Genomic DNA, 12,575 nt, shown 5'->3' with positions numbered 1-12,575 from the left:
GTGTGCGTGGGTGTGGGTGGGTGGGTGTGGGTGGGTGGGTGGGTGTGGTGTGGGTGTGCTTGCGTGTGCCCAATCACTGCACCACACAAACCGCGCACACACACATGCATATACTCACGCACAAAACCACACGCACGGACGACGTACCTTCTTCTTGTTCTTGTTCTTGCTCTTCTTCCTGCTCTTTTCTGTGCCATCATCGCCTTCCGCCTTCTCTGCAGCCGCTGTTGGCTTCTTTGTCTCAACCGTCACCCACCCGTGTGGATTTGCTGGTGCCGCTGTCTCCGCTGCCTTCTGGTCTTCATCGCCACCGCTCTCTTTCTTCGCATCTTCTACCCCTTCCTTTGTCCCGTCACCGAGACCAGCTTCATCTCCTTCCTTCTTCTTCTCCTTCTCATCCACTGCTGCTGCCCCTTCAGTTCCGTTACCACCCTTGCTTGCGTCACTGCCACCCTTGCTTGCGCCACTGGCTGCTTCCACAAATTCGGCTGGCCGCGCCCACGTCGACACTGTGTTGAATGCACAGATGAAGGTGAATCTGTGTGAGGCGCTGTGTGTGTGTGTGTGCTTGTGTTGTGTGTGTGTGTGTGTGTGTGTGTGTGTGTGCTTGTGTTGTGTGTGGGTGGGTGTGTGGGTGTGTGGTGTGCAGAAAAGACAAGCCCAACAAGGCTAATGCGCCAACTGTAGCGCCAAACGATCAGCCAAACAAAAACAAGGAACAATCACACCCTGTTTGCACATCTACAGCATTGCCAACCTTTGGTGTTGACGTTGTAGTAGTAGTACATGCCGTTGCCAGCATCGCACTTCATCCATCCATTTGGGTCTTGATAGAATTGGCCTGGGCAGACCCAACACGGCAGAGAGAGCGAAAGAAAGGGTGTGACATATGCATTCAAGATAGTCTTTGGTGCCTTGAAAGCAGCAAATGCACGTGCGCACTTCTAATCACGAGCACAATCGAGCAGAGGCTGCACCCACACACCGTATTGCAGTGTTGATGCTGTTGTTGTCGTTGCTGTTGTTGCTGTTGCTGTCGTTGTTGTTGTTGCTGCTGTTGTTGTCGCTGCTGTTGCAGAAGTGCTCGCCTTGGCCATTGATTCATCCGCATCAAGACGGCTCAGCGTGCTCTTCCACTGCTGCTGCTGCTGCTGCTGCTGCTGCTCGGGCTGCGGCTTGCTTGCTTCTGACGCTGCCATAAAGGCTGTCACAAGGGTGGTGGTTACATGCATAGAAGCATGTCGTGAGATACAACAGAAGTCCTGCCCAACTCACACAGGCTTCGCACACACACACACACACATACATACACACACACATACACACACAACCTACACGCGCACGCATTCACAGTGCAAGGCTGGGCATCTTCGTGAGCACATATATGTATGTGAGGTTGCGTGCATGGACGCACCAGCACGGTCTTTTGCGGAGATGGACGCAAGGGAGGTGTCCTTTAGCAGGTTTGGATTGCTATGCATGCTCTGGCCCAAGGACTTCAGTGCATCCTACGCGTGCGTGGAGGAGAACGCACATGTGAGTGGGATGAGATGGTGGACACATTCAGTGGACACATTCAGTGCAGTGCACAGCCACGAGGCCATGTTCAGGTCACAGGAAGGTCGGCAATGGTACGTTGCCACGCGTACCTGCTTTGCCTGGTCCAGCATCTTCTTCAAGGACGACTCATCCTTCTGTCGCTTGACAAAGTTTTGCCGGCTCTGTGCTCCATCACAAGCGCGCAAGCCCAGGAGTAAGGTTCCAGTGGTGCACGTGCAGGTGCGCTGGAACAAACATCAAAAGAGAAACAACAAGTACACGGCGGTTGCGCACCTCTTTCAGCCTCTGAGCAACGTTTTCCTTGTGTCGCTTCCCAGACTCGTGGAATTCAATACTCTACGGATGTGCGGGTGAGCAAGTGTGAGTGCGTTTGCGTGTGTTGTGTGTGAATGAGTGAGTGTGTTTGTATGTTTTGCGGGTATGTGTGCGCGATTGCGTGTATGCGTGTGTGTATGTTGAACACGCACATGTGTGTGAAAAGGTATGTCATGGGTTGGCACGCGACGTGCGCGCGAAAACAGAAGCAAAGTGGGGGCCCACAACGACAACCGACCACTTTGTTGTCTGCGAACCAGCAGTTGCAGTACTCGCAGAACTTGCGAGGATTGCTCTTCCAGAAGCTCGCCCTAGCATGCAAACACATACACACACACAAACACATACACACACAAACACACACACACACAAACACACACACACAAACACGTGCACGCTATGTGAGGGAAGAAGCCATGCTGGCCAAGAAGGAAGGCAAAGAGAGGCAGCTGATGTATGTGGAACAGGCTCGGCAAGAGTCGCGCTGAACAACAGACGTTCGTCCCCACGCACATCTTCGTTGCTTGTCGTCCTTGTGTCGCAGAAATTCAGCAAATGATATTCACAAATGCTCCAAACTTCACCTCTGCCACTGCCACACACACACACAGCAAACACACACACACACACACACACACACACACACACACACACACACACACACACACACACACACACACACACACACACACACACACACAGAGCAAACACACACACACACACACAGAGCAAACACATAACATGGATTACAGGCTACGACTGCGTGTGCCGTTCGCAAGTGCCCAAGATGCGAGCATTGCATTGAACACACTTGTTGTGGACAAGGAACCCAAGCCAGATATCTGCAGGCGAACCATGGACGTCCAAGACAACACACTCCTCGTGTAAGTTGCATGCAAGAGAGTGTGTGCTTGCGGCTCTCTGAACCACGTGTGCATGTGTGTGTGTCTCTCTGTGTGTGTCTCTCTGCGTGTATGTGCCCGCAAGCAAGTGTACATGCATACGTGTGTGTTTGTATGCACGCCCATGCTTCCGCCCTTTTCTCATGATCGCTTCTCCATATTTTTATGTTCTCCAGAACCTTTGAAGCAACGGAACTGCGAACGCTACGCGTGGCCTCAGCATGGTTCATGGACATGCTGCAGCTCACATGTGAAACCATCGATGCCTTCTCTCTTCCCGCGTGACTTGGCGTGGTGTGACTTGTTGGAAAAGAAAGGCACGTGTTGATTTCTGTTCAGGGGTTGTGATGCGGTATTGTAACTGATTGCTGTGCGATTGCGAACAAGAGAGCAAGCAAGCACGCTCACATGGTGGGTGCGGCTTGTGGAAAGACTCAGTGACAATTGTGGAAAGACTCAATGACAAGTAAAAGCTCAACCAGCATCTATCAGACAGAACAGCATTCAAGCAATTTTCCTATGCAAGCAGCGACTACATCGATTACACCACCAACAAGTCAAAGAAGGGTCAAATAGTGACACACACGCACACACAACAAACGCAAAGTAAATGTACTCACACACACACGCACACACGCATGCACACATACTCACACACAGAGTCACTTTTGTGAGGATAAGTTAAAGGTGACGTCGGTAAGGGTGGCCGAGTCGTGAAGGAGGGCCAAGTGGAGCAACGCTCCGTTCCAGAACACGCCCCACTGACCCTGGTTGCGTGCAAGCATGGCGGGTAGAAGCACCATGGGCGGCACGACAAACAGGAGGACGGGCTGCGCGGCGCGGAAGAGGGCAGACGCGTACATGGCTGCGAAGAGACCGGCGGCATATCCGACGATGGCGCGCGGGAAGAGGCGGTGCCACAGGTGGTACACGCGCGCGCGTATTGCACGCGAGGCCGCTGCTGGGGCCGGGCCCGGGGACGGCGGATGCAGGCGGGACAGCACGGCATCGCAGCGCAGACAGTACACTGCACGTGACAGCGGCAGGGAGAGGGTGAAATTGGAAGAGTCGGGGTTGGAGTGCAAACGGGGCAAGTGTGACGGGAGTGTGTGTGGCTAGAAAAGGGGCAACAAAGCCTGCGCACATGTAACATGAACACATATGCACAGCCTCTCCACGGCAATAAGCACACAGATCCTACACACACATAACATGAACACGCATGCATAATCAACACAGCAGGTCACGCCGCATCACATCAGCACGCGCACCGGCAAAGAGGGCGGGGAGGACAATGTCAGCCAGGCCAAGGACAGCCGTCGCGTGTGTGAGCTCGACACTCGGCACATGGAGGGTGATGGGCACGGAGACGGGTGGGAGGTTCAGGCGGAACCCCGTCGTGTGAAGCAACCAGGACAGCGGGTTGGTCGCGTGCTGCCATGCAACGTCCTGTGGCGTGTGCGCGCGTATGTGTGTGTGTGTGTGTGTGTGTGTGACACAAACTTCGACAAAGACGTACATGTCCACAACACTTGTAATTGGTGTTTGTTGACATGAAGGGGCTGTTGAGTGCGTGCCCGGATTTGATATTCATGTCCACGAACACAAGCAGTAATTCACCAACGCACGTACAGACACAAAACGCATTCACAGCCACTTTAACACACAAACACACACACACACACACACACACACACACACACACACACACACACACACACACACACACACACACACACACACACACACACACACACACACACACGACTGCACAAGTGCGCGCACCGCCATGACGTTGTCGTGGACAAAGAACGGGAGGATGAGGACCCAGAACGCGTCGTAAAGCAGAAAGCCGACGAGCAAGAACGTGGCGCTACGGGCGCTTGGCAGCCGAACGCTGTCAATCAAGGCGACGGCGGTGCTCATGGCGAGCGCGTCTGTGTACGCCCAGTGTGCTGTCGTCAGCCACCGAGCCACCACGAACACAGTCGCCACAAAGGTCCCCACGAAGGATAACTGCGCATCACAGGTGAAGGAAGTGAGTGAGTGAGAAAAAGTGAGTGCATCTGTCTATCTGTCAGCTTGTGTGTGTGTGTGTGTGTCTGTGTGTGTGTGTGTGTACGTACGTGTGTGTGTCTGTCTGTCTGTCTGTGTGTCTGTGTGAGTGTGTGTGTCTGTGTGTCTGTGTGTCTGTGTGTCTCTGTGTGTCTGTGTGTCTGTGTGTCTGTGTGTGTCTGTGTGTGTGCGAGTGCGTCTGTGTCTGTCTGTCAGTCTGTCAATCTGTCTGTCTGTGTCCGTCTGTCTGTGTAAAGAGAGGGCGCTTTGAAAGGGCATGGTGGACGAAGGAGCTGCATATCCCCACGGTGATATTAGCCGTCATACATCAACACGATTGGGGTACCGTACCAAGCTGCCGTGCGTGTGGTGGGAGCCGAAACACCGACGCTCGATCCAGCGAAAGGGGGGATGCGCCACGGAGAAGAAGCTGCTCCCAGCCATGATGGTCAGCCCAATCATGAGAAACATCTGTCAAACAAGTTCATGTAAGACCGCAAGTATTGCACACATACAAATGCATACGTGCGTGTACACACACAGACACGCACACAAAATTGCACAGACACACACACACACACACACACACACACACACGCACACACAGCCACACAGCCACACACACACACACTGCCACACAGCCACACACACACGCACACTCACTCACTCACTCACTCACTCACACAAACACACACTCACTCACTCACTCACTCACTCACTCACTCACTCACTCACTCACTCACTCACTCACTCACTCACTCACTCACTCACTCACTCACCCACTCACTCACACACTCACTCGCTCACTCACTCACTCACTCACTTACTCACTCACTCACTCACTCACTCACTTACACACAAGTAAGTGCACACCTCAAAGTATCGGAAGAAGTAGCGATAAGCGAGGAGCACAAATGATCCAAAGACCGGCAAAGCAACCGCCTGAATCCATGATGCGGCGCCACTGCCGCCGCCGCTGCTGCCGATGCTGTTACCATCAGCATCGTGACTGCCCCCACGAGTGCTGCCATCACTGCCGGGCCGTGTGCTTGTCGCAGAGCCTTTGGGGACACGCAGTGGCATGACTGGACGTGAAATCACGGCACAGCGCAACGCCTGCTGCTTCACATGCACACACACACATGTGCACACACATGTGCACACATGCACACACACACTTTAACACACACACGCACACACACACACACACACACACACTGTACACACATGCACACACACACACACTCTCTCTCATGCACAGACCGTGGTCGTGGAGGGCTGTGGACGCAGAGGCGGCGTGGCGTGCGCCATACACGACGGTGAGCGTTGCCAGCAGGTTCATGCCCATGGACGCGCTATCCGTCAGGCACTCCACCAGATCTGTGACGATGAAGGCCATCCCTGCCGCCCAACATCAAAACAACACTGGGGTGCACCTCACTTCGATAACCGTTGCTGCGGTTGTTGGCTTCTTGCTTGCTTGCTTCTTCTTCTTGTTGTTGTGTGTGTGATTTTCGCCGCTGCTGACTGTGCTGGTGATGATGGAGGGTGCAGATGCAGGTGTGTGTTGTGAACGTGTGCATGCGTGCGTGTGGATGGCATGCTTGCTTGCCTGCTTGCTTGCTTGCTTGTGTGCTTGCTTGTACTCGTTTGCTCACGCGCGCGCGCACACGCACACACACACACACTCTCTCTCTCTGCTCTTATTGTTCTTTGTCCGCTATCAAGTGTGTCGCATCTGTAGGGACACGGCGGAGCCAGACCGGCCGCTGTACCACCCATGCAAGTGTGCGGGCAGCATCAAATACGTTCATCAGGACTGGTAACACGCACCTCCCGCATGCATGTAAACTCGCACACGCGCCCGCTAAACTCACGCACACATGTCACTCATGACCGCTCAGCTTTCCGCTCACACTCGAACAACAACCCTATCCCTATGTCCATTGTCACCACTATCTTCAGCTTAAAGGCTTGGCTCGAGCAAAGCGGAACTAGGTGTGTGTGTGTGTCTGTGTCTGTGTCTGTGTGTCTGTGTGTGTTCTGCTGGTCACGATGCTTCAATAGTTACCCCTCCCTCTCCTTGAGCTCACGTTTTGTGTCATGCTGCTTGTCCTTGCTATGCTTGCCTTTCGCTGTGCACGCTGTTGCTGCTGTTGCTGATCCTATTGCTGCACAGGGCATGTGAGCTGTGTGGCCACACGTTTATGTTCACGCCGATCCTCCGGGATGGATCACAGCAAGGAACACCGTTGGCAGATGTATTGCTAGGCTTGGTTGAGCAGGCGCGCCCCGCTGTGCAGACGTGGGGGCGGCGCATGCTCGTCACCATGGTCTGGATCTGGGCGCTGCCCATTGTGGCGCGGTGGAGCTTCCGCTTCCACTTTGAGGAGTGGTCCCTCCCTTGGGATGAAGACGAGCCACTCAGGTCAGTCCTGGCCCCACTTTGGCTCAGGCTCGCGTGCTGTCATTCCCGTGCGCTACTTGCTCTGAGTTACAGCTCTCTGGTTGCATCTGTCGGCATGGCTTTGCGAGGGACACGGTCCCAATCCACACTTGCCATCGATGTCTTCGATTGCAGCCAACGAGTCTCGCACGGCACATTTGCGCCCTCACAACACCCTCTTTGCATGCGTGCACGCACCGACACATCTTCAGGCATAAATAAGCACACACACACATGTTCACACATCATCGACACGCACTCACACGCTGTTCCTGGCGCTGCAGACAACTTGGAATGGATTGGTTCATGGGCGCGGTCATCTGCTTGTCCATTGTCGGTGTTCTCTTCTCCATTCTCATGTACCGCGACTTTATCATCATGCAGTTCAATGATCCAGACCCTTTTGCATACGTGAGGACCCACACACTCGCCTGTCTGTCTGCCTGTCTGCCGGTCTGTCTGTCTGTCTGTGCGCTTGCACGCCTCTGCGTCTGTTTGTCCGCCTGCCTGCACGATCACTTACGCGCTTGTGTGCCTGCGAACTAACTCTTCCACGTGCTTCCGCGCATGTGTCTCAACCTGCTTGTGCCTGGCGTGCCTCCCTCTGCAGCCAACCCCTTTGGAAGTGCAAGCACACTTCAACCCACCCCCCGAAGTCAACCAGAGAGACGAAGACGAGGACGAGGAAGAAGAAGAAGAGGGAGGTGGACGGCACGAGTGGCCCGAGCTGGTGGATGAATACGGCGTCGAGTCCCGCGACGACCTCCTCGAGCTCCTCCAAAGTGCGTGTGCGTGTGTGCGTGTGTGCGTGTGTGTGGGTGGGTGTGGGTGTGTGTGGATGTGTGCGTGTGTCTGTGTGCTTGTCTGTGTGCTTGTGTGTGTGCGTGTGTGTCTGTGTGCGTGTGCTTGTGTGTGTGTTTGTGTGTGTGTTTGTGTGTGTGTGTCTGTGTGCTTGTGCTTGTGTGTGTGTTTGTGTGTGTGTGTGTGTCTGTCTGTCTGTCTGTCTGTCTGTCTCCGGTTGTACGTGTGTTGTCCAATCTTTCTTGCCTTCTCTGGCCTTTGTGCCTTGTCTTGCTGTGTGTTGTGCTGCAATTCATCCGTTACCTGCACCTCATCGCAACCCACCGCTCCTCACCGCCATGCTTGCTGGCCTGACAGACCAACTCACCCCGCAACACCAGCCAGCTGGGTACGAAGGGGAAGGCGATGGCGGAGATGGGGGTGAGGGTGCAGCCACAACTGCTGCCGCAGGCGCCACCGCTGAACCTGCTGCACATGCGCGAGGACCAGCAGCTGCTGATGTGCGGGAAGCTGCCGGGGAGGAGCATATGGACGACCCCGTGCCTCATGAAGGCGCAGCAATGCCAGCAGGATACAGCACGCCCCGTGATGACGATGACGATGATGATGATGACGATGACGATGATGATGACGATGACGATGATGATGATGACGTGCTTGTGGTGGATGGTGATGAGGGCGATGAAGAGGAAGACGAGGAAGGTGTTGCTGTCGATGGTGATCACGGGCACGCTGTTGAGGAGGAGGAGGAGGAGGAGGAGGAGGAGGAGGAGGAGGAGGAGGAGGAGGAGGAACGTGCTGCTGACGCGGACGGGTTGGACGTTGATGAACTGCTTGCGCCAGACCAAGCAGGTGCCCCCGCACTTGACGACTGGGACGAAAACGAGTTTGACCTTGACGAGGACCTGGTGTTGCTGGAGCAGCTTGGCTTCCACGGCCCCATCCGCCGCCTCTTCGACTCCTTCCTCTGGATCGTCTTCGCCCTGAACATGCTCCTCTTCATCTTGGGCTTTGTGCCCCTCTCTGTGGGCGCAACCGTGCTGTGGTCCCTGCCAAGCACCACCCCCAGCCCGCTCGCTGCCCTTGCCGTTGGGTACGTGATTGTCGCGTCTGCGGCCGGCGTGCTTCTCGCGCAGGCCTCGCCCTCCGCCATTGTTATGACGCACCGCGTCGGAGGTTTTCTCCTCAAGTACATCAAGGTGCAGCATACGCATGTGTGCGTGGGGGGTTGGGGTGCGTGTGCGTGTGGGTGTATGTGGATAGGTATGTGAGCGAGCCTGTGCCCATGATTTTGTGGGTGTATATGTGGGTGTGGGTGAGGGTGTGTGAATGTCTCTTGTTCCCTTTTCGTGCCTGCATGTACGTGTTTTCCACACTCGCCTGCCATAACTGGTTTGTGCGCCCCCCTCATCCGATCATGGTGTGCTGCTGCAGGTGTACACGTGCATGTGCCTTGAGCTGGGCGTGCTGCCAGCGGTCGTTGGCGGCGTTATCGACATTGCCTCGCTTCCTCTTCAAGGCTCGACGCTGCAGGACCACCTTGGTTATCTTCGATCATCCACCTTGTAAGCGAGCAACAAACGCCTGTGGCCTTGGTAGTAGCATTGGTACCAGGGACACTGTGTTGTCGCTTCGTGTCCACACCTCATCCTGAGGCCATTCTCTGCCCACGATTGACTTTGTCGCCCTTACACGCGCGTGCGCTGTCCGCGCGTGCAACATGTAACTCCTCACAATCTCCTCTCCACTCCGACCGTTACCACACGGCCCGCACACCACACCCTGCACGCACACCAGCACGTTCCTGTTGGCGCTGGCTGTTGTTGGCATTCTCTTCATGCAGATCTTCTCCCTCTGTGTTCTCGCCATGCGCGACGTCCTCAACCCTGGCGTCCTCTGGGTCAGTGCCGGCGTGTCTCGGTTTGTGTGTCGTTTTGTGTGTCTGTGTATGCACCTGTCTATGTACGTGCATCGTGCGTGCGTGTGTGTGTGTGTTTGTGTGTGTGCGTGTGTGTGTGTACCTGTCTGTCTGTCCATGTACCTGTGTGTGTGTGCGTGTGTGTGTGTGTGTGTGTGTTTCCTGTTGTGTCTGGTTCTATCTCTGGCTGTCTGCATCTGTTGCCGTCTCTCTGGTCGTGCCGCCATCCTCTCTCACGCCGTCCCCCTGCCCTCGCCTTCCTATCTCTCCGTGCAGTTCTTCCGCGATCCAACAGAACCCGGCTTCCACCCGTTCATTCCGCTCAGCAACAACTCCATATGGAAGAGCCTTCTCCGCGTAGTTGTTGTAGCGGGGATGTACGTGCTCACCGCTGTGTTTGCGGTGTGGCTGCCCACGTGTCTGCTGACCGCGGCCACGCCGTCCATTGCACCGCTGCACCTCCTTGTGCGCCACCCGGCCGAGTTCATCGCCTTCATGTGGATCCTTCCAAAGCTCCTCGTGCGTTCAGATCGTGTGTGTGCGTATGTGTGTGTGTGTGTGTGTGTGCGTGGGTATGGATGGGTGTAGATGGGTGTGGGGGGGCGTGGGCGTGTGAAGGGAGAAGGGGGTGCGTTCCTGCTCCCTCTTTGCGCCTCTGCAGTCGCTGTGCAAGTGCGTTTGGATGTGTCTGGTGTTGGGTTGATTCGAAGTTGGATGTGTAATTGCCCGGCTGCGCATGCGCTTGGCTCGCGCCTCATTCCCCGCACTGTGGCTACTGGTGGCCCCCGCACACGTGCGCTTGTGGTTGCTGGTGCGCTTTTGTTCCATCAGGACTCGGAGGACTTGCCACGCACGCTCATCGCCGCCTTTGTGCGCTGGGTCGAGATTGTCAGTCCGTTTTTTGGCCTGCGCGACGCACTGCTGCCTCCACCGGTTCGTGCCCATGTATCTGTGTGTGTGTGTTGTGTGTGTGTGTGTGTGTGTGTGTCTGCGTGTGTGTGTGTGTGCATGAATGCATGATTGCATGAATGCATGGGGGTGACTATCCAGTGTGCTGGTTTGCGCTCAAGGACATCGCATTTGGTTGAACGCTCGCACTTTGCCCATTCCTCCCCCCCCCCTCCACCCTTCTCGTGTACGCTTGTGTGTGTGTGTGTGTGTGTGTGTGTGTGTGTGTGTGTGTGTGTGTGTGTGTGTGTGTGTGTGTGTGTGTGTGTGTAGGGGACGCGACGTGAGGATCTGGCGCCCGTTGACAATTCGCAGCTGCTCAAGTACACAACCCACGGTCTGGTGCGCGGTCTCCTCTTCACGCTGACCGGCCTCACCTCGCTTGGCGTTGCCATCTTCTGCTGCATCTCCGGCCCAATTGCTCTTGGCAGATCAATCCTTGCCCGCGCCACTGTCGTTCACGTATGTCGCACGCGTGTTGTGTGTGTGTGTGTGTGTTGTGTATGTGCGTGTGTATGTATGTATTGCGTATGTATGTGTATGTATGTGTTGTGTGTGTGTGTGCATTGCGGTGTGTGCCCATATTTGGGCGCGCTTCCATGAGCGCGACCTCCCCACGCTTTCTCACACGATCCTTTTGCTCCATCCACGCCACAGCTGCACGATGGCCTGGCTTTCTACGCCGGTCTTATGGCTGTGCGCATGCTGCTGTCCTTCGGTCGGAGGACACGGCGCACGCTTCGGCAGAGCATTGGTCGTATTATCGCCACGGTCGAACGTCGGGTCGTCAGGACTTACAGGGTTGGTGGCATCCTCTTCCCCAAACACCCGCCCCCCCCCCTTCTCTTTGTGCCTCCCTGCTTATTGCGGGGCTTGCGTTGTCAGCTTGCTGCTTCCTCTGCTTGGTTGCACATACCTTTCTCTTCTTTCCCCCGTGCTGCGTATGAGCGCACCCCTTGCTGACTGACTGTCGTGTTGCTGACTGTGGTGCTGGCGTTGTTATGCTGCATCCCCCCCCCCTTGCCCTTTTTTTTTTTCAGAAACTCGTCATCATTCTGGTTCTCCACGTTGGAATTCCCGTGACTATCGGCTGCTTGCTTATCCAGCCCGTCGTTCGCGCCTTCCTCGAGAATGAGCGCGTCTCGATGCTCCACTGTACGTCTGTTTTGTTTCCATGTGCTGCCTGTCCCAACCCCCTGGCGTAGACGCGAGCTGCCAGTCTACCTTCGTGTTCTTCTGTGTAACTTGTGTCAGTGTCTGTGTCTGCATCTGCGACTGTGTGTGCGTCTGCCTGTTTCTGTGTGTGTGTGTGTGCGTGTGCGCGCGCGCGTCTGCGTTTTGTTTCTCCTTGCACACGTTATTTGGTGCTTTGCCTTCACGCGAATCTTTGTATGATTGTGGTTGCAGGGATGCCACTGTACTGGGCTGAGGGGTACATCACGTGCGCCGTCATTCCCGTGCTGACCATTGGCGCCAACTTGACCGACGAGCAGAATCACATATTCGCGCACGGGCGCACGCGCACGCGATTCCGGGCAACCCTCAAGTGTGAGTGCTTGTGTGTGTGTGTGTGTGTGTGTGTGTGTGTTGTTGTTGTTGTTGTTGTTGTTGTTGTTGTTGTTGTTGTTGT

At 55.4% G+C, this 12,575-nt stretch overlaps 4 protein-coding genes across 4 annotated transcripts in view; 2 read left to right on the top strand and 2 right to left on the bottom strand.

Annotated features, from left to right (window-relative positions):
- PTSG_01190 (uncharacterized protein) overlaps window positions 1-2,390 on the bottom strand; it is a gene marked incomplete at both ends in the record, with an annotated part of 2,676 nt that extends 286 nt beyond the window's left edge. Inside the window, 8 exons of the mRNA XM_004997105.1 lie at window positions 148-509; window positions 758-841; window positions 986-1,204; window positions 1,415-1,508; window positions 1,650-1,721; window positions 1,834-1,896; window positions 2,133-2,186; window positions 2,373-2,390. Of these exons, the coding sequence (XP_004997162.1) occupies window positions 148-509; window positions 758-841; window positions 986-1,204; window positions 1,415-1,508; window positions 1,650-1,721; window positions 1,834-1,896; window positions 2,133-2,186; window positions 2,373-2,390 (966 nt within the window). The remainder of the gene's footprint in view (window positions 1-147; window positions 510-757; window positions 842-985; window positions 1,205-1,414; window positions 1,509-1,649; window positions 1,722-1,833; window positions 1,897-2,132; window positions 2,187-2,372) is intronic.
- A 226-nt stretch (window positions 2,391-2,616) lies between these two features.
- Window positions 2,617-3,062, top strand: PTSG_01189 (uncharacterized protein; the record flags this gene model as incomplete). The annotated part of the gene is made up of 2 exons (XM_004997104.1): window positions 2,617-2,759; window positions 2,954-3,062. The coding sequence occupies 2 exons, from the start codon at window positions 2,617-2,619 to the stop codon at window positions 3,060-3,062; spliced, it is 252 nt and encodes an 83-aa protein (XP_004997161.1).
- Window positions 3,063-3,104: 42 nt separating this feature from the next.
- PTSG_01188 (uncharacterized protein) lies at window positions 3,105-6,256 on the bottom strand. The gene is made up of 6 exons (XM_004997103.1): window positions 6,096-6,256; window positions 5,706-5,893; window positions 5,184-5,303; window positions 4,563-4,793; window positions 4,049-4,226; window positions 3,105-3,804 (listed from the first exon to the last, which is right to left on the bottom strand). The coding sequence occupies exons 1-6, from the start codon at window positions 6,229-6,231 to the stop codon at window positions 3,440-3,442; spliced, it is 1,218 nt and encodes a 405-aa protein (XP_004997160.1). The 5' UTR covers window positions 6,232-6,256; the 3' UTR covers window positions 3,105-3,439.
- Window positions 6,257-7,039: 783 nt separating this feature from the next.
- The window catches only part of PTSG_01187 (uncharacterized protein), a gene marked incomplete at both ends in the record, with an annotated part of 6,325 nt that continues 789 nt past the window's right edge, over window positions 7,040-12,575 (top strand). Inside the window, 12 exons of the mRNA XM_004997102.1 lie at window positions 7,040-7,260; window positions 7,563-7,689; window positions 7,889-8,060; window positions 8,437-9,278; window positions 9,514-9,644; window positions 9,877-9,979; window positions 10,274-10,516; window positions 10,829-10,930; window positions 11,219-11,407; window positions 11,603-11,746; window positions 11,986-12,100; window positions 12,353-12,493. Coding sequence (XP_004997159.1) covers window positions 7,040-7,260; window positions 7,563-7,689; window positions 7,889-8,060; window positions 8,437-9,278; window positions 9,514-9,644; window positions 9,877-9,979; window positions 10,274-10,516; window positions 10,829-10,930; window positions 11,219-11,407; window positions 11,603-11,746; window positions 11,986-12,100; window positions 12,353-12,493 — 2,530 coding nt within the window. The remainder of the gene's footprint in view (window positions 7,261-7,562; window positions 7,690-7,888; window positions 8,061-8,436; window positions 9,279-9,513; window positions 9,645-9,876; window positions 9,980-10,273; window positions 10,517-10,828; window positions 10,931-11,218; window positions 11,408-11,602; window positions 11,747-11,985; window positions 12,101-12,352; window positions 12,494-12,575) is intronic.

Source organism: Salpingoeca rosetta (assembly GCF_000188695.1).
Source record: "Salpingoeca rosetta unplaced genomic scaffold supercont1.4, whole genome shotgun sequence".
NCBI classification, from domain to species: domain Eukaryota; class Choanoflagellata; order Craspedida; family Salpingoecidae; genus Salpingoeca; species Salpingoeca rosetta.
Note: the sequence above shows the minus strand (reverse complement) of the source record. Positions and strands in the feature narration are given on the sequence as shown.